A 24,381-nucleotide genomic window follows, 5' to 3' on the forward strand; every position below is an offset into this window, starting at 1 on the left:
GTCTAACATAGGTAAGATTTTTGCATGCCATGTCAGTTCAGCACCATTGTCATAACACTGCTGTGACGCCCCTGCTTTTCTAAATCCTGGGCCTCTTTTGCTTGCAGACACATAGTGCTGTAATCAACTCAAATATTACAACCTAGGGTCAGTAGTTGGACGGGAAACCTCCAAGGAAAGCCAAAGTGTTGCAGGAAGTAACAAGCATTTCTTCTTCCAAATCACACAGAACACCATCTGTTGGAGGTGTGTGATTTGAGTGATAGCCATCAGTTCTGCAGAGTTTGTAAATTCTGTATGTGATTTTCATGATAAGTCAAATAAAGAGGATTTCTGGTCCCATCCTATCCCCACATATGTACAAGTTAGAATTCAACTCTGTTCTCTAGCAGTTAGTCTAATAATCCACCACACCTCCTTAATCTGAGCTCAACAATTTCATTTTTATAAAGAGAGAATGAGTGTTACTTGGATGGAAAAAATGTGTTACCTTTGTGCCACAAAAACAGGGAGGGAAAACCAACAAGTTAAAATCAATTAATCTAACAAAATATCTATAGGAGTCGGATGGGGTTTTATTTTTTGTTTTTGTTGTTTGGGTTTTTTTGTAGGTGTTTTGAGGCCTACTTCATTCATGTTTATGGAGCATTTTAAGATCTTCATCAGTTGGACCACAGGTTAGTAAAGATATCTGCTTGCTATTTAACTAAACTAAACTAAACTACAGAATTACAAGCACTTTCAATACTAATTGAAGAAAGATGTGTTCAGTTTTAAGGAATAGAGACCTATCTAACCACTCCATATATATACCACAGACATACGCATACATCCTTAGAAATATTTCTCTCTACTATACCTCTGGGAGGGGAGATTTGTTCCTTTCCAATGGCTGCCAGGACTGGTGCTATACTTTTCTGCATCTACAAATAAATCTAGGCAGTGGTCATGTATACCCCAAATACGTCTCCCATTGTGGGACTGTTACCAGTACCATGTATGTCTTTCTTTTTCTCTATCAATTATTCTGTAGGAATGATGCCTGGTGCTGAGCTGGGACATGGAAAGCTCATAAAGGGACCCCCATTCCTTTAAAATTCCACAAAGGCAAGATCATATTGGTCTATGAGATAGTGCAACTTGACTAAACTCTTCTGCAAGTTTGGGCAAGAAAGCGGCATATTGAGTGCAAAGCATCTTCCTCTATTGTAAATGATGCCTGGGGCCAGCTGATCTGCTTTAGTACAGCACTATGGAGCATCAAAGGAAAACATGTCAGGCAGAGAGAAGACAGGTCTAGTCTATTTGACAGTGAACTCAAACATCAGGGGAGCAATAACAAGAAAGGAAAAGAAAACAACAGGAGGGGAAGGCAAGAGAGGCCAAAGATAACACGGAATATAACAAAAAACACACACAGAGAATTAAGAGAAATTAAGAGAATTAAGAGAAAAGCAAAAAGGACCTGGGAAGAGTAAGAAGATGAGAGAAAACCCATCCCACTAGAAACACTTATTGTTGACAGATAGAAGTGCTGCCTTATTCAAAGCTTGGGAAGTGGCACAAATAGACTGAAAGCCCTAAATCACTCAAAAGTAAAAACTGAAATAAAAATACAAGAAAAGCAATTACTCCAGGAGCTAAGGTCCTAGGTACAGGCCTGTCATGCCCATGCCTTAGTCTAATCCCGGTGGCAATGGAAACAGGAACAAAGAAATATCTGGGTTTAAAAAGCTTTAGATGTATAGTAGGATTAGAACATAGACATTTAAACCCTTTGTCTCCCCAACCCTAAAGTCTCCTGCCATCTTTTTTTTCTAAACTCAATTTATTTAGTTCCTTTTCTCATACAATATTACCCCCACATTCTCAAACTAATCCAAGTTATGGCACTGCCACCTTCTGATATTTTAGCTAAGTCATTTAAGTTCCTCAACTTTAAAAGTCTCACTCACAAAATGAAGATAATTTTTCACACAAAAGTTTTATGTGAATAGATTAGTTAATGTTTATAAAGCACTTTGAAAATGGGACGTGCTATGCAAGTGGTAGGTTTTTTTATTTTCTCTTTAGTTTCTTACAGCTCTGTAATTCATAGAAGACAACCAATTCTTTTAAAAGTGCATTTTTATGGGCAATAAGAAAAATAATTTAATTAACGCCTGGGAGTAGCATCTAAAAAGTTTTAGTCATTTGAACTGACCAGGCAAAAAACCAGAATATGAAATTGCCACCCATTTTTGTAAACCTATTTCTGATTGATAAACTGCTAAATCAAATTGTTAAAACTATATAAAAAAACAGCATTAAATTAATTAGTTTTAGACTGGAAGGAAGTTTTTTCATGATGTTAGTAGTCCCTGAAAATAGGTTCTCTTCTTGGAAGAGCTTCCTCTACTTTAAGAATTATGAAGCTGGTAGATTCTGCTCTTATAATATTTTATTTTCATTTGTTTCTATGTGGCAATAGATTATAATGTATCATGTCATTAGGTAGGAGTTAATTTCTATCTTGGAGGCAATTTTGGTAATTCTCTATAGAGCTCTTCCCTTTCATCTACTTGCTTCACTGGCCATAAGAAATTCTAAAGGACTGCTCTCTCCCCATCTAACCTTTTTCAGTGAATCTACAATACAAAAACGAAAAGCACCATTTCAATATGGTCCAAAATAGTGAGACAAAGAAGCAAATTAAAAGAAAGCCATCTATATGCAAACACAGAATGATGATACTTCTTTCTTGGACAAGGACAACCAAGCTGTGTAATCTTGAAAGAACAAACTTCATACCTCTTAGCTGCTTCTTAGTATATTAAGGCAGTGATTTTAGACCTTAATTTACCACTGTGCCACACAGTCCTGGTGTTCTTGTTATAACTAATTGACATCAGAAATGATCTATCCATCACATCCCACTGCATCTAAATTATCTATTACAATTATATCTATGCACTGGAGCAAGGCATTTCTGGAAACTAAAATGTCAAACACCACACAATAAACACCCCAGAATACTGACATTCTTTTGATTGAAGCTGGAAAACTAAGACTAATTATAATGATTTATACCATCTAATTAAATTGTTGATTTAATCATGAATCTGAAATTACAAAACCCTTAGTTAGAAGAAACTCTAAAAATGGCACTTTGTGTGGGTGCATATTTATTCTTTTCCAAAGACTCCATATCACGTTTACTCAGTTTACAAACCAAAAGGTTATTTTGTAAACGTAAACTCAACCTGCAGACTCAACCTGGTATCTGAAACAAGTCACATTCTGCCTCCTATATCAACATCACCACTGGTAAGATTCTGCAAACAGAAATTGGACAGACAGAAAATTTCAAGCTACACCAATTTAGATACTTATATGATATTACCTTTATCACTGTAGCAGGTGAACACCAAAGCAAAATACTATTCAGCTCACTCTTCCATAGCTGTATTGGTCTTGCAGTGTTAACAGAAGCAGGTGCCATTATTCACATAATTACTCTTCTGACTATAATTGCACATTTAACTCCCTTTCAGATGCTGCTCCTGCCAACAAAATTAAGCCCCTGCATCTATATTCCAAACATTCCCACCTCTTACCTCTCCAAGGACAGTGGCAAACTTCATCCCCAGCTAGGTCCAATTCAGTATCACTCCTCAACCACCCTTCACTCTGCCACCAGCCTGCCTTCCTGCTGTCACCCACTCTTGGCTCCAAACCAGCTCCCTCTGACAGTTCCAAGTCTGTACTCCTGACATAATCTGGCTTCCCACGCTTGTCCCTGACCTCATGGTTGGGTTCAGAACCAGCACTAGGAGAGTAGTGTCCATTGCCAAAAATGCAAGCCAAGGATGAAGCGGCTTTCCGGCACCAGGAGGGTGGCATGAATCAAAACCCTTCTGGAAGCAGCAAACCCTCACCCATCCACAGCATAGCAGGACTGTCCAATACCTTGAAGTTTAAGAAAAAGTAGCACAACACCAATCCTAGCTTTTGTTATTTTCACTGTGTTCTTGATTTTGTATCTTCGTCACTTAGTAAGAAAGGCCTGATTCTCCCCACCCCCAATTTCTTCACACATTTTTTGTGCTTTTTGTGTGTGATAATCCTTGGTTTATTTTTATTTATTTATTTACATTTTGCAGCATTTAGAGACTTGATGTGATATGCTCCAGCTGTTTTCTCCCCTGCCCCTCAAAATAGCAAAAGAGATGAAAACTTAAAATTAGTCTCTTTGATCAGGTGGTTGGGAAGCAAACTGACCCAATGTATTTCAATAATTCATCCCATTTGATAAAGGAATAGAGACTATCTGAATGCTAAAATTGCCAAATATTAACATCCTCTTGTTTGAAACTAGAGAACTGCAACTAATTATAATGGCTCACACACTCTAATTATGTTGCTGATCTAATCAGCTAGCAGAACTGAATAAATCTGCACAATAGCTGGGACAGACAGTCAATCTCTCAATGGGACATAATGAAACATGCCAGCAGATTTAAAGCATGCTTATCACTTGCATGGCATACAAAACCAAAAGCCAACTGCAATGTTCCTTTACCTTCCTAAAGCAGAAACACTACATTTTAAGAGGTATAAATGCTCTGACCTGGGCAGACCCTGGAATTAAAACAATTTTAGCCATTTGGCTTCCATTAGCTAGTGATTAAGTCCATTATGAAAAAGAAAACATGCAGAGAAAACACAACTGATGTTTGTTTTGTTCTTACTGTCAGCTCTCTGTGCACAGTGTGAGTGGTAGGCCTCTTTAAACTGAGCTCAATGCTAGTGGTGTCCTGCTTCAGCTCTACAGGGGATCCATCCACTCTGGCCACCCCTTCAAACTTCGGAGATCTACTTAACGAAGGGGCAAATATCACTGTTGTACATTCTTTATCCTTCTCTTCAACGCCATTGAAGGTCTCTCCATTCATGCTGACTTTTCCATCTACCTGCAGAACAATAAATACATATTCTGAGGAAATAAGACAGAAGATCACGGTGGTTTGTGTTTTTTATTAATAAAATAATAAAGACTCGGTATAATACTAACAGTGGTTTAACACCATCCAATGCACAAAATGACAGACAGTCTCTGCCCTGAAGAGTTTACAATCAAAATATAGACACTCCGGATATAGGATACATTAGGAAATCCAAGAGGGGAAGATAAACTTTTTCTCCCCCATTTATAATGCCCAACTTTTGTGGGCATTAACATAAAAAGCGTTTTTTTAAAGAGGACAACAAAATAAGGGTGGTGACTCAGTGAGTATGGAAAGATAGGGCAAATTATGGATGGGAAAGTTTCAATAAAAACCCAGAGAGCAGAATGAGAGAAAAGAAATTAAGGAGGTATAATACTCAAGACCCAAGTAGATCATAATTTACAAGTGATTAAATGCATTAAAAATCCACAGGATACCACATATTTTAGGCAGAGTTCTAAATAAACATGATGACTTGGAAAAATGGCTTCACAATACATTTTCAAACTATTGCACCAAACTGTAAGCCATCCCTGTACTGGGATGAACCCTTTAGTTATGCAGAGCATCACAGAGAGGCAAGAATGCTCAACCAGCTACAAATTATACCAATGAACTGTTATGTAATCAGCCAGTCACACCTTAATACTAAGTAGGCTGGGCACTCTGGAGCACAGTAGCTTTAAGTTTAAAAGGTCAGAAGCAGCAGAACTCAGCCGAGGGTTCCTTTATCCTACTTCTCATAAGGGAACAAGCCTGAAGCAAGCTCCCCGCCCCAAATGCCATACAAGGATTTGGAAACTAAGGCCTGGTCTCCACTTACCTGGAAATTTGGCAGCAGTCGACGGGAGTTATGCAAGCTACACAGAGTAACTTGTGTAACTCCCATCGACTGCTGTACTTCCATTCTGCATGGTGTCTTCACTGCACTGCGCCACTTGAGGAGCTGGTTTTATTAGGTCAACTTCCTGATCGATTGAGTGGGTCTTCGCTGATGGCTCAATCAATCCAGAAAGATCAATCTGACAGCAGTGACTTTGTCACCATCAGTGTAGACATACCCAAAGAGTATTAATAAGCTGGGGGAAGAGGGGGAGAGCAGAGTGGGCCTCCTCTCTGCTCCCCAAAAAAGAAAGGAGACATGTCACTCTGCCTTCCTTACTAGATGTCAAACAGACAATATCTATTACCTATCAGAAAAAGGTTAACTATTTCTATTTTCAAGGTAAAGGAGTCACAGTTCAAAGCTATCTTGGTCCCTCTTCCTAGTGTTCATAATCTCACCCTGAGGAGCAATGAATTAGGGAAGAAGGGACCACATTATCTCTAAATGCATCTTGTTTAGCTTGACCATCTCACAGACATTTCTTTATCTCACGACTTTTTAAAAACAAAGTTCACATTTATTACTACTACTCTTTAGGTTTTGAATTAGGGTAGCCTAAAGGATCCAGTCAGGATCAGGGCCCCATTGTGTAAGTCACTGTACATTCATATAGTGAAGAAGGTCTCTGCCCCACAGAGCTTACAACCTAAGAATGATCAGACAACAGATGGATACAGTAGACAGACAGGGAAAGCACAAGGTGACAGTGAGCTGAGGTCATGATCAGTGTAATAAGCAGCAGCCACAGCACATCAGCTGCTTCGCTATAGTTGAATGTTTTGCAGGCATGAATATAAATTGAGTTTTAAAGAGAGATCTGAATAAGGATAATGTAGTGGCTATGAAGATATTTTAAGGGAGTTCCTTCCATGAATAAGGAGCATCATGGGAAGAAAGTGAAAAGGTGTTTGAGGGAAAACTGACTTCTGGGAAACAAAGGCTGTTATTGCTGGCATAGAGATTACATAGATCGAGGCCACATAAGAGATGGGTAGCATGGGCCATGTGAAATGTTTTGAGATGGCTAATCTACTACAAGCACTGTATAAATAAAAATGTATGCAAGGATAAGTTCAGACTTAAGCCATGCCTTGGAACTTTATGCTTTAGAGTACTATTCAAAATCTATGCAAAGAATCTGAAGGACAGCGAACAGGTCTTTTCAATAAACAAACATTTTTATAAGGAAGTGCCATAGTTTCCCTCAACTCTCAATCTTTCTCTATTCAGCTATCCTCAATCTTCTTTTTTTAGTGGACAATCTGAATAGAATCTTCATGGATAGCAACCCTGCTCGGCATACACAACCAACTATGGACTAAGAGCAAATGGCTCTTTCTGCTGTCTTTTCCTGTTTCTATGATTGGTCAAGGATCTACTCTGCATATTAAGGAAATTCATTAAAAGCCAAACACTGCCAGGCAGTGGGTAGTTTTTGTGATGTGTTCAGTGCCCTCAACTCCAAGGGAAAGCAATGAGAGTTGAAGGTGTTCAGCACTTTGCAAAATTGGGCCTTAAATGAGGAAAAGCAACAGCATGAACAGCAAATTTTAGTATGCATGTCAAATGTTCTTATCGTAATGCAAAAAAACCCACAGTAACCCCTCCACTATTTTTCTACCACCACCATTGTCTACCCAAGTCATTACTACTCACAGTTTAATTCTGAATAGAAATGTTGGCAGGTCGTGAACCCACAAGTCCTTTGGGATTTTGTTGTATTATCTACTAGACAGGTCATGAAAGCTTTTAAAAATAAAAAAAGCCAGAAAAATATTGGCTAGTTAAGCCATTCATTTTCATGTCTCTGTTTAGACTAAGACATTTCTCTATTTACATAGGAAGGGAAAGCAAATGTTTGAATTATCAGAACAGATGCCCTGGTTGCAGAGTTAAACAAACACATTCCCTTCCTCCTGATCTGGAGCAAGTCACTATACTGTCATCATGGCAAAGCATCATAAATATATCAGTGTTTTAATTTAAACAGGGTAAAGCAACTGTATAACATAATTCTTTTGGGGATAATTCTTACTGAGATGGATCACACTGTCCCGCATAAAGCAAGCAGCAGAGCCCTGAGCAGACTATTTGTGTTCTCTTTAGTTTGTCCATGTATAATTGCTTCTTCCCTTTATTTTTGTTTTATGACTTTTTTTTTTTTTTAAATAGTCAGGATCAGAAGCCAGAGAAAGCCCCATGTGTCCTTCAGTAGGAGCTGTAAAATTCAAACTTCAACAGGCAGATCAAGTCAATTTGAGGAGAAATGGAGTGACTAGTTTTATTTTTCAGCAAATCAACATGAAACCTCTGGCAGTGAACACCAGAAAAATATATTTCAAGATATAAAATATTAATATGGTATCATAGGAATGTACTGTGCCTTGTACATGAAGAAAAGACAATCCCAGCGCCAAGGAAATTACAATGGAAGCTGAGTACAACAAGACAAGCATCATGCAGAAAAAGGAGAGGAAGAAATACACTAATTTAGGTTAATGAGTTGCTTGGATAGTATGTTACACCTCATGGGAATTAATGGGGATAGGAACTATTTTTATTTTTGTTTATTTATAAGGAATTAATTTAGGATTAGAGTCGGAGGGTGGATCACGATTTAGAGAAGATAAGCTTAATTGTGCATTGATTATTTCATTATTGGCATTTTAAGATTTCTTTCTTTTTTCATTTGTTAATTTAAAATCTATATATGAGAACTCTTTATATTCTAGTCACCAGCCATTACAAATCATTATGGTGGAGAACTGGATTCTGTCCTTGCCTCTGCCACAGAGTTCCTCTGTGATGCTGGGCAAGTCACTTAAACCAAAGATTTCATAAATGGTCACTAGCTGTGTGTGTTCTCATTTTCTGGATGCCTAACCTGAGATCATGGAGTCTGATCTGCAGAAGTGCTGACTACACACAGTTACAACTGACATCACTGGGGGCTGTGCTTTGAATGTTTAAGATGGTCTATAATGCTAAGAATTCTGAAAAAATCAAGTCCTCAGCATCTGACACTGGGCATTCAGAATCAATGAATATTTTCTATTGAATGTATCTGTGCCTCAGTTCCTCATCTGTAAAATGGGGATAACAACACCCCTTCATCTCAACAAGGTGGTGTGAAAATAAATCCCTTAATATTCATGAAGCACTCATACTACAGCACCACAGAAAAGCCACAGAAAAGCTCATGAGGAAATTAATAAGTCTGTCTATTCAGAGCAGGATTTGAATAGAGTGAGGTAAATAAGGGATGGAGCCACATACTGAACAATGAGGAGAAAACAAAATATTGTATAACTGTTCTTTGAGGGAGCACCATCCGTCCTGTGCACCGAATGAGGTAAGGGTCCTGTGGAAAAAATAGTTTGTGATCATGTAATTAAAGACTGCATCATAATGCATATGCACAAGGAGTCTGAATTAAGATTATACAGGAGACCTTAATCCTGGCATTTCCTCATCTGCGGTTTTCATTTTGCAACTTTAATGTTCTTTCAATGTAGGTTGTGTGTGCATACTTTCTTAGTTTTTTAAAATAGCGAATTCAAAAACAAAAATGTCATTGTGTGACATACTGACACACAGGCCATCAGCGCGGTTGGAATCTGTTAGCCACTTGAGCTAACAGAGTAACTGGTAGAGGAATGACATGACTGAGAAATGGAATGGGTTCCATTCCAGGCTCTGGAGGGGAATGTATTCTAATAGGCACAGACTCTTTTGCCGAGTCCCCCATCCTTGACTCCTTGGGCCCCATTTCCTCCAACCTGTCACTGACCTAGTTCTGACTCTTACCCATCTCTGGCTTCTGGTCCGAGTCCCGTTCTCCAAGCATGTGTGAACTGTGATTTTTCAAAGGTTTATACCTTGGCCAAATTTGGGTGGATTTTCCCAAGGACAGCAAAAGGAATATCCCTGACACCTTGGCCATTCCCAGGCCAAACTTAAATTTCCAGCTCCAAACTTGGTTATGCTAGAGTTTTTCAAAGAAAAAGTTGCCAGAATTTTTTTTTTTTTTTTTTTTTAAACATGGACAAAACTGTGTATTCTTTTCTAGCCTCTTTCTTGGAAACAACTGAACCATTTTGAAATGGAAAATTTCAGTCTGAATGGTTAAAGGTTCACAAAGTTTTAAGCAACTGAAAACAGTCTTATAATGAAAGCATGAGGCAACTTTAACACCAGGCGATGCTCCAACCCCCGCAGACCATAATTTATTTATTTTTCCTCACCACACCAAAACAAAATGATGGATTCTGTAATATATGGGTATGTTGCATCCCATATTCCTTAATCCTAATCTGCCTTTTACATTCATGAATTCAGTGCAATGCATCCTACCTTAAAGGTTTTCAAGACCTGCTGTGTGTTTTTGGGTTGTGAGTAAGGCTTGGGTGTCAGCATAGGCACAGCCTTGGAGACAACAGTTTTGTTTGGAGATGTTTGGCCTGTTGAAATACTGGCTTCCAATTCGTTGGTGGGAACAATGGTTGCTTCAATCATGGCAGTGTATTTTGGAGGAGGCAGCGATTGCTGTCGTAAGTATCTCATTGGATCTGGGTCCTTCGGTGGCGATGATGAATTTGGCTCCGCTGAATGGCTTCTTTCCAGAATTTTTGGCATCTCCAAACGTTCAAGGACAGCTTCGCTAATGGTGAATCTTTCAATGTATTGTTGGAGAATGCTCTCCGCCTCCTCACGTGACCTAGCATTCTTGTATGCTTCATGCAGCTCCTTCTCTCTTCTCTCTCTGTGTGGGAGGCAACACAAGAAAGATTACCATAAAAAATTAACACTGAAATAGTTACGCATGGGCACCAAGCCCAAGCTGTAATTTGGGCCAAATTCTCCTCTACAATCCATGCTACAGTGATTATGTGTAACTAAGTGCAGTTCATTTCTTTCCTCGGGCATGATGCCCCCACTACAAGCAGAGCAACAGCTCCACAAAACACTTGAAGCACACAGTATTCTTAGATATGCAAATGCACTTCAGAAGAACAACCTACTTTTCCTCCACAATTTCTCTGTAGGTCTTGATGCTTTTCCTTCGCTCACTTGTTCCATCACTGCCACTCAATAGTCTTTCCATCTTCTTCCTCTCTGCTTCTTTTTTTATTAGATCCTGTGAAGCGCTTCTTCTGCGACTTTTCCACCGTGCCAGATCCTATACCAGAAGGAAAGAGGTGTATATTCAAAAACCATGTTACCAAAAACTGGGTAACAGAAATGATCTGCTGTAAGGCTGTTACTTAACCAATAGGAGAACACCCCGAACGACGGCTGACTACTCAATAACTGAATGCCTCCAGTTACAGACTGATTTCACACACCTAAATGGCCACGAATGTGACCATCTTTAATTTTTAAAAAAGTGATAAAGGAAATTATATTGTTTTAAAAATCTAAAAAATTGTTTGAATATTTCTGTCAATGGGTTTCACTGTAGTTTTCACATCTTTGCCAATTCATTTTTTCTCTATTGGTCATGTCACTAATCTTAATTTGTGATGGGACTGTTGTGACTTTGTGCAGCTGCAGTACTATATTAACTGAAAGCACTGAGAAGTCCAGTTATCAAAAAAATCAACATATTCACCTTTAGTCTTAGTCCCAATGACTATGGGGAAAATCCTGGTTCCTACAGCATGACAGAGTAAACAGGTTTGGCATAGAGTGAATGTTGGAGGGTGGAAATCACAGTGGTTCAAGAGGATGAAATCCTCCTCATGGGTCAGGGAAGGTCAGTGGGGCTGTTCTTCTACCCTCTGTTCAGCCACAGGGTAGTAACCTCCCTTGTTGCTTTGCAACCTCTCCACATGCCAGTTAGTTAGTAGATCCACAACCGGTGTTCCATCCCCTCATGCAGAAAGTAGTCATGCTCTGGGGTGATGAAAACTGCGCAGAACACAACCTGTGACATATGTTCCCTGCATCCTGTTTGGTTCATGAATTCAGAGCTCTTTGTGGCCACAGGGGACTAAGGAACAAGATCTGTCCCTAGATTAGATACTAGAATGTTATCAACACTTTAAAAAAATCAGTAAGGCAATGTTTCAGAACTATAAAACCATTTTGTAGCCAAATATTACCTGGGCAAATTTTATTTTAAGAAAACAGTTTGATATTCATGTGTAAACGATAGGAAGGACTTATTGGTCACTTTGACAACTAGTTCAACACCATTCGAAAATTAGTATGCAAAACATATTTCAAGTACCTTTAGGAAGCTCTAGTTTAAAAGAAAAACAGCATTACTACACAGATACTTGATTCAAACATTATTTCATGAAACTCCCAATTTTCTAAATGACACTTTCATCCAAAAATATTTTAACTGAATTTATCAGTAAACTAGCAGAAGGTACTGTAAGCATAATTTACTTTATTAAAAATAAGAACACACTGTTACTTTTAATTTAACTTAAATCAACAAGATACTGATGTTATACTCAAGGGACTGCTCATTAAAGCAGTTCTTCACATGATCCACATATATATCAGTCTATAATCCCTTTCTTCAAACATGGTACTCTCTCTTTTTTCTTTTACTAATTATTCTCGTTGAAGCAGGAAAACCACATAAATAGTCTCCTCTTCTTGCAATAGAGAAAAATGGATATACTGTCCTTTGTTTTATACTTTCTTATTTTAAATCAACAGAGCTATAAAGAAAGCAACTGAAATCTATGAAACTGTTAATCATTAGCAAACTTACTGCATGGGTATATACTAGCAAGTAGATTCATCAAGAACAATGACGCACCATGAATACAATGTCCTCTCCATAAAGCTTTTCTTAGGATGCCAAGGACATTGAATAAGGGAATGTATAGTAGTTCTTAACAGATATTAGAGCTGCAGTATGCAGTATCAAGAGACGGTCCAGGAAATTCACATACAGTAGCTCAGAATGCTTTGTATTTCAGCAGTAAGAGTCCCAAAACTTCTCAAATGAAAAATACAAGTCAGAAAGAACATATCTGTATTGGGTGACCCCAGTTGATATGGGATTCCACCAAACACACAGATATCAGTAGGCTATTACCATGCTGCATCTATTGAACTATAGCATAATCAATTTTTAGTTTTACAGGAGAATGCTTTTAGTATTTTTTGAACTTTTACTAAAAGCAGCCTCTCCAGTGTTTAAAAATAGCTTTTAAAATATATATTATAGGAAGTTACTGTACCAATTGCTTTACAGTGAAAAAAATCTTAACAGGATATTCAAAATTAATCATTCAGAATAAGTGCTTCTAAAGTGAATATGTATTAAACCCTTTGGTGCTGATTCACTTATACCCTATTTCCAATGCTTTCTTGAACGTCTGAAGTTTACAGTGATTTGCTGAAATCCGACCAATACTCGAGGCAACTTACAAGGGGTGTTTTGAGGGTTTTTATGGGGGATAGCATTCTACTTTTAGGTTAATCAAATTTCGAGGAGTAACTTGGTTGCCTGAGATTGCACTGAAAAATTGTTAATCATCCACCATTATTTTTTTTGCATGTTATAAGCATAACACTTTATTTAATCTGATTTATTAGGACTGTGCCCCTCCTGGGCTCCTTCTGTATTGTCTAGTTTTGCTTTTTGTTATTTATGGATTTGAGCAAGATATTTTACTTCAGAAAAACAGATAAAAGAGCATAAACAGAACTGTTCCCAGCCAGAGCATTTCCCAAAGCTTTCCAGGAAGCAAGAGCAGCTTTTTCAAACAGAACAACTAGACAGAGCCTCACGTCACCCAATGCCAGATGAACTGCAGGCTCTTATGCTTAGCAGTGATCCTAATTTTTATTAAATGCCTGAAAATCTCACTCCAGATTGTTTTGTTGAAGAGATTTACACAGTGAATCTGGATTTAACAGGTTAATTTTATACCTAACTGGAGTGAATACTCTGCCTTGACAAGGGCGGTTGTTGGAGGCGACATTATGCTGTACTCACATCTTGCCATCTATCCTCATCCTCTTTCAGCTGGTTGTGAATATTCTGTAGTTTTTCATGACGAGCCTTGCTGTGAGGCTGCATCAGAGCTTCATCTTCACACCTCATGTCAAACATACTCACACTCCTAAACAAAGGATGAACAATAAGCAGATCATTATTTATTAGTTTATAGCAATGACATGTTTTCAAGCTAGACCACATGAAAGTGCTAGAATAAAATCAAATACATCTCTCTCTTTAGAAGTATAATTAAAGGACTTATTGGTATCCATATGGTCCATGTACAACTGCAGGCACATTAGCACTGCCTTTCTCAATTATCCCTTGTTTTTAATATTAGATAGCAACATCTTTTTTCCATGATCACTTGTCCTGTATTAATAGGATTAAAAATTTGAGAATTTCTTAAAAATACTCTACTCAGAGCCACTTTAATATGCAGAACTTTCTGAAGCTCTCTTCCTGAATCAATTTTGAGAAGACACTTCTAGATTGGTTTTTATTTTATAACAAAACAAGAGAGGGTTGAGAGGTACTGTGTTATAGGCAGCGTTGCAGGTTAAATGCCAATGGTAAGTAAGCTGTGATAGTCTGCACTGGGAAGTGCATGCAGTATGAATTGTCACGTTCTATTTTACTTTTAATGAAGAACCACAATATTTTCAGCAATGAGCTATTAATACATCTGTTCTAACAAAGGAAAAGCACAAGTAGTGTACAACAACATTCATGATCTGATCAACAACTATTTCTTTATATTTCTATTTTTATCTTTGGAGAATTGAACAGTCATAGTTACATATTACAGTACATCACAGATTACAGTACATACATTTTGTTTAAAGACATTCACATGAATATACTAAGTATGTTATTATTTGCAATGCCTGTTACTTGCAAAACACTACCTCATTTGTGCCATTAAAACAATAAGCCATGCAGTTCCATATGAAATAATTCCACAGCAGTATTCAAAAAACCCATCTGTAGCTAGAATGAGCCAATCAGCAGCAGAAGCAGAATGAAGATAAAATGGTTAAAATGGCAGGCAACAGTGCAGTTACCCATGTATACAGTTTAAAAAAAAGTCTAGAAATTCAGTAATGAAGACTGTTGTGTATGTGTAGGTTTAGCTCAGATCTGTATTCCAAAGAATCAAGATGCAAATTAATCTTTTCCAAGGGGGGAAAAATGTTTTAATCTTCCATTAATGCATTAAGAGGACACACCCATAATTCCTATTCACACTAATGGAAGTTACCCATAGACACAGAACATACCCTATAACCGTTAATTTGTACAGCAAGCATAAGTTATTACTGAGCTTACTAAAGATTTTGAGAAAAGCACGGAGAGCTGAGCAGAAACACTAGTGATTCCTCATTGATTGTAACTTAAGGATTGTGTTACTCAGGAACAGGGCTCTGTTAAATACTAAAGTCTAAAAGGCCATAAGGTTTGATTGATTGATTGATTTTACTGAAGAAATGCCACGCACTAAGTGAAATTTCCAAAAATTAATTTTGAGTGTGGAGGGTTTTTAAAATTTTAACATGGAAATACTGTCACCTCTGATGATTTATTACAATTTGAGACGTTTGTGAACTCTTAGTAATAAGGCCTTAGATAACTGAAATTAGCAATCTGTGGCAAGTGTTTCAAAGGTGTTTCATAGGCCTCCCAAATCCTGCAGACACAAACAATTCTCATTCAGAGAAGCAAAAAGCACCACCCAAATGCCTGATTAGTCATTCCAATTGCCCCCTTGCCAACAGTAACTAATTCAGCCAGCTTTTCTGTTGTACAGCACTTGGGAATTAACTAAAGTCCTGTAATATATGGCAATTGGGCAAATACTTTTACACAGGGAGACTCAGTAGAGGAGCTAGCTTTCACTCCCAGCATTAGTCAGTTTCTCAGAGGGAGAAGTATGAAGGAGCTGCATCTCAGGGTATTGTGCTCTGCTCTGGCTGACAGCCTCACACAGAATGGCTTTAAGGCAAGCTATTTATTACCCTTGATGTAGTGGAACAGGCCATAGATTGGCATAAAAGGTCTTCTCTGCCTGAGAAAAACGATGTTGAGAGCAAGGAAAAGAAATCAGGACCATGAACTACGCCCCAAAGATACAACCTTTCCCTCATCAACTGAAAATGGCCATTAGTGAAGGCATTCTCCATAGCATTCCTCTCCACATTTATAATTTAAAAAACAAACACACACCCCACTTAAACAGATGAGTGGTATCTTCCATTCAATCCTATGTTAGATGAAGCTATCTTAACTCCTAGCTGTTATGTGACTGTGTGCTGGAGAGAGAATAGGGGGGAAAAGTAGGTACAAAGAAGAGGGAACAATGGATCATGCAAAGGGAAGTACATACTGTCATGAGTTCTCCACCTCTAAGGAAGTTCTGTAGCTAGTAGCCAAGTTCTTTTTGGAAGTTTGGGATTCAGTGACAGCAGGCTGACCTTTCTATTGAATCTGGTGTTCGCCCACAGACCTGGACATAACACTGCCGAAAATTTGCCTAGCCTACAGATATTTTCTGGTGGGTTGTGCCCTAGGATTGACGTCACTTATTTTCAAGCCTGTTATGTTATTCTCCTAATTTAGAGTTGTTCTTGAGAATGGTACCATATATTAGAGCACATTTTTTTCATCTGTTTCAAAGAAGCCCAAACACCACAAACACAAATAAAGTGCTGAAATATCTATTTCAGGATCATCGTAAATCTCTAGTAAGACAAGCCCCAAGGACTTCATAATACACCATTTAAATGAGAATATGAGGAATAACTACTTTTTATGAGAAAGAAAATGATTATCTGTTAGAAACATGTAGGCAGGATTATGTGGCTGCATTATAGTTTTATAGATGTATCAAGACTAATTAAAAAAAAATGAAGTGAGCTACCTACTGAAACGAACTGAAGTAAACAAACACATCTGAGTTCACATGGGCCTGTCATGTCCTAAAATCAACTAAACTCTTGTTATTAGCAAACTACTATTATTAATAGCAAACTAAAGTGTCATGTTATTAGGAAAGGTCAGCCTGCTTTTTGGGGGAGATGGGGCTGGTCAGCATCACTGGTGCAAACACAGGGCAGAGGGAGGGAAGAGACATGTCTTAAGCCTGGTTACACTAGGAACTTACAGTTGTATAGCTACTTCTCTCAGGGGTGTAGAAAATCCACACCCCCGCTGAAAGGACATAGCTATACCAACCTAACTGCCAGCGTAGACAGCGCTAGTTCGATGGAAGAATTCCTCCATCGACCTAGTTACCGCCTCTCAGGGAGGTGGATTACCTATGCCAGTGGGAGAACCCTCCTGTCAATGTGGGTAGTGTCTACACTGAAGCACAACAGTGGCGGAGCTGCACTGCTGTAGCATTTTAAGTGTAGCTATACTCTTAACAACTGGCACCCTACACTCAAAATCTGAAGTCTCCAATGCCTGGGCAGTTAAAATGAAACAGCTTTTCCCCTTGCCTTAAAGCACATCATTGCTGTTCACCACTTACAGCCCCGCCGTTACTGCTCTTCGCCACTTAAAATTTCACAGGACCAAACCATTCTCTGTGTCCCCCTCTCCACCTGTTCTGTGGTGTCAGCCAACTCCTGGGCTGCTGTAGTCAGCAGAGTGCAAGGGGAGGAAGAAGCACAGATATTCACTCTTCCCCTTCCTGCCCTGCAACAGGCCCTGCTTCGCCACTGTGGATGTGGTTATGGGCAGAATAAGTCTGGTGACGGGGAAGAGAGAAGGATGGAGCACCTGGGGAAGAGACTCCTCAGACATGGCAAGAATCTGGGGAGGGAGAAGTGAAAGAGAATATGCGTGAGCCTGTCTTTTTCGGCCTATAGCTCAGAGCAGCTCTTCCTGTAGAAGGTGAAACTATAGAAATATCTCCTCACTGAATTTACCCCAAACCGTTCCAGTGGGGATGATGCTGACCTTTGTCCCCAAGGAACAATCCAGAACCCATCAAGTTGTCAGGAGGCTGGGGCATTCAAAGACAGCCCTGTTCCCCCCCAGCAGTTCTAGTATCCCTGGCTCCTTGGCAGTTCCTAGTGGAGCTGCACTACCAGGGCCTCCACTGGCAAGTGGTAGTTTCTCCAGAAACACAACACAGGGTCTTCACAGAGGATGTCTACACCGCAATTAGATACCACGGCCGGCACATGCCGGCTGATAGGCTTGCAGGGCTCGGGCTCTGGGGCTGTTTCATTGCAGTATAGGCTTCCAAGTTTGGGCTGGAGACCAAACTCTAGGACCCTGGCAAGGTGAAAAGGTCCCAGAGCTTGGGCTGCATTCTGAGTCCATAAGTCTACACTGTAATTGCAGATGATGGTGAAGTGTAAAGGATTTTTATCTGCATGAGTTTGAAATGAATAGCATAATTCATTCATTACTTTGCTGTTGAGTAATGTGACCACCTCTTACCCATGCCAATAAAACCTTTATAAGACACCTTCATGTAATTTCTCATGTGTGTGGCAGAAAACTCTTCTTATCTAGGTACAACCACTTTCCACTGTAAAGCCCTTTTTTAGCTCCTCTAGTAACTGGTTTAAAAACTGTTGTGTCTTAAATGTGGCTTAAATGTGAAGTAAAATTGCCACATTTACTACGAGATGAAAAGAGAAATTTTCTGGAAAGTGAGAAGGAAATTCACACTATTTCTGAGTTACAGATCATTTAAAAAAATATCCGACTTGAAATTCTGACACTTGTCAAACATTTGTCTTTCTCTAACATAATAATGGCATACAACATATATAATTTGCTTTATTTTTTTTTTTTAAAGAATCTATGTGGTGTTTATATTTATAAACATGGAAAATCAGTATTTAATTTTCATTGGAATTCAGGTAGTTGTGTGGATTTCTTTGACATGACAAGAATGTGTTTAGTTATTATGTGGACAAGTGTAAGATGTCCCTAACAACTCATTTCTTTGCTTGTAAATGTTTGGGTTTCACAAGTGAGGTGATAGGTAACTACACTTTTCACTTAATAAACTTAACTTATTTTTAAATGAAGGTTTTTTGCTTGGGATTAAAATATGCTTGTGTTTACTTCTAAATAATTCCCTACATCACAGCTCTATCCTTAAATTAAGAAAAATCTTTAAATCAAGGGACTAGGAAATCCAATGAAGTTGTAGAGGTAATAATAGGCCCTGGAAGGGATTTTAGAGATGGTTTTAGCAAGACATGACTAATTAGCAATTTAAGGTTTACTTCCCTAATAAATATTTGAAGGTTACCAAAGGACTTCATTTACACTACTTTTGGTTTTATTTGTTAACCAGTCAAGATACGTAACTCACTCCTCAATTTACCACTCCAGAATCAAACTTCCAAAGATGTTTCCTAGATCTAGTTCTAACTTTCTTTACTAGTAATGGATTAGAGTTGATGCAAACCCACAAAGAAAAAAATAACACCATTTTTTTTAAAGCAACAGCTGCATATTAGTGTCATGCTAGGTTTTTTAAAAAGTTCTTTTCTGCAATATAAACACATATTGCATTCCACCTTCAAGTGCTTTTCTGAAATATTTATGTGTCAGGACACTGCAAAATAATGATGCGTCAACTGCATTTTAAATTAGTAGTAAGTATGGAAAGCATGCAGTTTAAATTGTTTAAAGCAACCCTGTGAGCATAAGACAACTTACTCTGCGTCATCAGACACAGCAGTTCTGGGGCCGAATCTACAAGACCAAATATAAAATTAGATGGTTGGTAAAAACATGGAGTATCAATTGCAATCAAAACCACACAGCTGGGCAACTTTCATTTGAACTCAAACCTCTTCATCAATCAAGTGGGCTGAAAAAGAAACATACCACTCAGAGGCTATGCAAACTACAAATAAGACTTACCCAATCACACAAAGGAAACTATATAGAAACAAAACCACTTTTTCCAAAATATAAAAACTTTGGGGAAATACAATGTGAAATTGTGTGTAGGAAGTAGCTCCTGATGGAGACTATGGTATTAGATTTACTGTTATATTAGATAGCCATACATGCAGTTAATCTTGACATAAACACTCTATTGAAACATTCCATAATACAGTGTTCAGAATCACCAAAACTGAAAACAGGAAAAACAAATATCATGCACAGTGAGTGGGCCACAATATTCCACACTTTTTTTGCAAGAGAAAAAGGTCATCCTTTGAACATATGACAGTGTTATTCACAAAAGTGCATAGTTTGCTATTAGATGCATGCGTATGACACTTGTATTTGTTTTTGGGCATGGACGAACATCCAGAACACCAGTCGGTATCCTCAACAGCTTCACTTTCTATTCAAGAAAAAGCGAATTATACATGTCTAAAGATGCCACACATTTCAGAATCTTGCTTTTTTCTGAAAACTCCAGACAGAACTTCTTCCAAACTTTTTCACAAGACTTTTTTGCATTTTATACTTTCAGTAGTCAAACATTTTCTTCCACTGACTGTAGAAAAGAAATCAATGCCCCACTTGCAACTATTTTATTTGTTTCAAAAGAGTACATTACTGACACACAGTGTTTGCAGTCCACATTAAAATAGGTCAGGCAAGTGCAAAACCTAAATTCTGTAGTGTGCACACACTTTTAACAGGACACAGAAGGCTGCACAATACAAGCTGTGATTCACATAGTAAGCTCACGTTTGCAGTTGTTCATCTCTGGATGACACCACTGTTTTGTTTCTCTCAGAAACTTCCTGACGCTGTGAAGTTTGATCTGGGTGGACTTGATCAAGACTACAATTACTCATGTGAGTAGTGAAAGCCACTTCTTGTCCTGTATCAGGGAGACGTTGTCTTTCTTGTTCTTTTTCTTCTCTGTGTTGAGGCTGCACTGCCAGTCTCAGAGGATTGTTAGCATAGTCTCGTGGACATTTTTCAGGTTTGAACAAGCCAGCAGAGGTGGTGCTAAGAAAACAATTAAATTTTTTAGTTTATAATTTTGAGAAGTTGTTTATTATATATACATATATAATATACACTCAGATATGCCAGTGAATCAGTAAGTAATAAGTAGATACAATTTCACAAGCTAAATGTGTTAAGGGCATGCACAGAAGAATTTTGATATTGAGGTAAGAGCTTGTAATTTTGCTCCTTCAACCTAGAAGGAACTGCAGCCCTCTTTGTTTCATCCAAAGATGTAAACCTGAAGCAGCATAGTTTATTTTAACTGAGCTACACCAGCTACCTCAAATTACTCTCTAGCTCCGTTGTGGGGGACAAGCCTTTCCCATTTTAGCTAGATATAGAATTGGGGAAATGGGCTCTCGGGATAGAATCTGGACAATGAAGCAGACTTTTTTTTTTTATCTTGTTTATCTTTTCCTTTTCCACCACAAACTTTGCATTTCAACAATCATCCAGAAATTAAACAGCAAGATGATTTCAAAGCTCATTTTGGAGATACTCTTGATTGCCAGAAGGTGTAATTATTGTCACAAAGCTAAACCTCCACTCCTCCCATACAGACCTACTCATCTGGCACAGTGACAGGAGCCACAGCCTGATTAGATGGGATCTAGTCCCAGAGTCTACATCTTCTGCTTGGCAGCTGATACCAAGCCCTGCGCAGCTACCTAATTTATTGAATATCATCTATCCTCCTCAAATCAGTATCTACAATATTGTCTTTCCTGGCTCTCTTGACGGAAAATGTGTTTATATCTAGATAAATTATAATTTATTATTAATTACTGTATTCCTAGGATATAGTAATTACCAGACTGGATCAGACCAGTGGCCAATATAGTCCAGTATCCTGTCTCCAACAGTAGTCAGTTCCAGGTGTTTTATGGCAAGATGTAAGAATCCTGAAAGTGGACATATATGGAATAACAATCTACCCATGGGGGCAGTTTCTTCTTAACCTCCTCAACTAGGGGTTGATTATGCTATAAAACATGAGGATTTCTATAAATAATCCTATCTAGTGTAACTGTGGATCTATTTTGGAAACAGAAGGCTAACTAACATAACTAACATATTTCAGTGAAACATGAGACTCGCTTCCAAGATGCAATCATAGGGAGGAAAGAAACTATTGGAAGAGAATAACTTTACCTTTTCACTTTCTTTTCAGGCTTTACAAGTTCCTTAGTTCTCTCCTGGCTATTCTGCTGCTTTGAAAAAGGAACTGGAAGGAACTGGTTAATACTTGGTCCAGGCTGTTTTAAGAAAGCTCCAGTTCTTCTTGCCATCATGTCATCTTTTGCCGGATCTGGAAATCTCACTTTGTTTTTTGTCCCACCTCTACTCTGGTCATGATCTTTCAGTTTCTCATGGCTCTCTTCTCTTGTTACATGACAGTCCACAGAGACAGGTGAAAGTGTTCCATGATATTGTTCCATTGTGCAATTCAAGGGCAAACTGCTGCTGAGGCAATTTTGGGTACCATTACTCAGAAGACTATTGAAAAAGATGGAAAACTAACATCTTTAGCAGCAGCACAGGAACTGTGAACAAGAGGCAGCTATGATGAACAGCATGGTGTATGCTATTATTTTAAGCAAATGAGGAATTAGATTTTTTTATGCAGCCCATATTTACATGTAAGCAATTACTCATTTAGAAGCCTTCATAAAATTTGGATGAAGAACTATGGATTGACCCAAAAAAACCCTCAAAAAAGATGAATAACCATGTTCATGCTAAACTGCATTTAGCAATCCAAGTCATTACATATAATGAAGAAAACAAGCTGTTTTATGTTCCCAGGATACATTTTTGTATGTAATTTCATGAGCTGAATACATGCCACAATTGGATACGAAATGAGTAAAATGCATCCTAGCCTTTTTTTTTTTTTTTTTTTTTTTTAAAGGAGTGGGACAACATTACAGACTGACCCCGTTAGCGTCACACGCAAAGCAAGCAGAAAGCTCAATTTTTTGGCTTCCATTCTCTGACCTTTCTGCTTTCTGTGGCATCTTCAAGTCTTGCTTAGGAATTACTTCTTTCTGCTGCTGCAGCAGATGATGGGCAACTGACTTGGGAGAAGATGGCATACAAACCGGGCCAGTCTGCCTCTGAAAGGTTCCCATCCTTCTAGCCATCATATCATTTCTCTCACTGTTTGGTGAACTCCCATCAGGCTCTTCCTCACTGCTTTCATACCATTCACTCAGTCTGCAAGGAGTTTGCTTCTGAGAGACAACACAGGCAGCCAACTGAATTCCTCGGCAATATTCATCTGTACCTGACCACGCAACCTCACTAGTAACACAAGATTATTGAGAACAGGAGGAAAAGAAGGAGATGGATTATGAAAAATTAGTCTCAGATGAAGTGAAACATATGAAAATGGCAAGAAGAAGAGATCCATTTTGTTTTTATATCTAATTTTACTAACATTTCAGAATAAATGAAGTTAGTTGACCAAGTAATTTGCTAATGGTGTCAATTAGCAATTTCTTGCTATCATGACAGGCTGATTGATTAAAGAAACTGAAGCCAAGTCAATGTAAATTCTGGACAAAGTGTGTAACTTCTTAGCACTGCAAGTCTTTCCTAGTTAAATGCTGGAAACAGCTCATTTTTAATAGGCACACTTCAGAAGATTTCAGGGGCCTTCAAGGGAAAAATAAAAAATAGTCTTCAAGGGGGGAAAATAAATCAGTGTTGTCAGAACCCAGAGTGAAAGCTGCACTACAACTTCAAATACACAAGTACCATATGAAACAAAGCTCCTAGAATGCAAAGAAAGAAAAAGAAAAAAAAAAAGAAAAAGAAAGCGGGCTTAGCTAATAAGATTCCTAGTGGTATTAGCGATTTGGCACCCATCAGAAATACAAGTGTGACTCTCAGAATACATTTGCACAATGTTGTTCTGCATGACCCTTAGATCTGTCTCTCTCAGACACTGTGAAGGCATCAGATAATTTATTACAGCTCCAAAATTCTGAATGAGTGTGTGAGCATAAGGAGCTTTTAACTACTTTCCACCATCCTCCCACATGCAAGTCACAGCATCCTACAAGAAGCAGCTTCATTGTGGATTCAGTACTCTGTTTCCTAGACAACAACATTAAATACCTGGAATCAGTTTGTGGCCTGGAGACTTCATTATTATGTCCAGTGGTAGGGAGGCTGCAGGCAGTGGCAGATGCAAAGGTTTCATGGCAAGTCTGTGTCTTAGCATTTTTCCACCCAGTCTCCTCTTTGGTTTCATTGTTGGGTGAGGCCCTGGCAATACTAAGCTTTTCCCATTTCTGTTGATCAATCTCAGTCACTGGCCCAAAGTGCACAAACTTCTGCTTCGGGCCAGAGGCTTTTTTGTATGCTCTTGCTTTGCGGCCAGCAAAATCATCACGAACAGCTGTTTCCACTGCAATTTCAGCAGATGGTTCAGGATCCCGTGGGTGTCTGAGGTCTTCTTCACTAGTCAGAGCCAGAAACAAAGGAATCAAAGGAAGGTAGAAGACAAAAGAAAAAGAAAAAACACAAACAGCCTAATAAACATCTTAGTGTATACTGAGGGCTCTTAGATCCAAAGCCAG

At 38.5% G+C, this 24,381-nt stretch overlaps 1 protein-coding gene across 13 annotated transcripts in view; it reads right to left on the reverse strand.

Moving 5' to 3' along the window:
• Positions 1-24,381, reverse strand: part of LIMCH1 (LIM and calponin homology domains 1) — a 275,637-nt gene that overhangs the window by 66,281 nt on the left and 184,975 nt on the right. For 7 of the 13 annotated variants that reach the window (XM_067531170.1, XM_067531165.1, XM_067531167.1 and 4 more), the window contains 9 exons: positions 23,918-24,262; positions 22,793-23,098; positions 21,947-22,291; positions 20,525-20,791; positions 19,532-19,567; positions 13,841-13,967; positions 10,896-11,053; positions 10,228-10,636; positions 4,731-4,952 (listed from right to left, as the gene is read on the reverse strand). In XM_067531170.1, coding sequence (XP_067387271.1) covers positions 4,731-4,952; positions 10,228-10,636; positions 10,896-11,053; positions 13,841-13,967; positions 19,532-19,567; positions 20,525-20,791; positions 21,947-22,291; positions 22,793-23,098; positions 23,918-24,262 — 2,215 coding nt within the window. The remainder of the gene's footprint in view (positions 1-4,730; positions 4,953-10,227; positions 10,637-10,895; positions 11,054-13,840; positions 13,968-19,531; positions 19,568-20,524; positions 20,792-21,946; positions 22,292-22,792; positions 23,099-23,917; positions 24,263-24,381) is intronic. The other 6 variants (XM_067531173.1, XM_067531176.1, XM_067531175.1 and 3 more) reach the window with 3 other exon arrangements.

This window comes from Emydura macquarii, unplaced genomic scaffold (assembly GCF_026122565.2).
Source record: "Emydura macquarii macquarii isolate MOO-44397 ecotype Brisbane River unplaced genomic scaffold, CSIRO-AGI_Emac_v2 contig_3128, whole genome shotgun sequence".
NCBI classification, from domain to species: domain Eukaryota; kingdom Metazoa; phylum Chordata; order Testudines; family Chelidae; genus Emydura; species Emydura macquarii.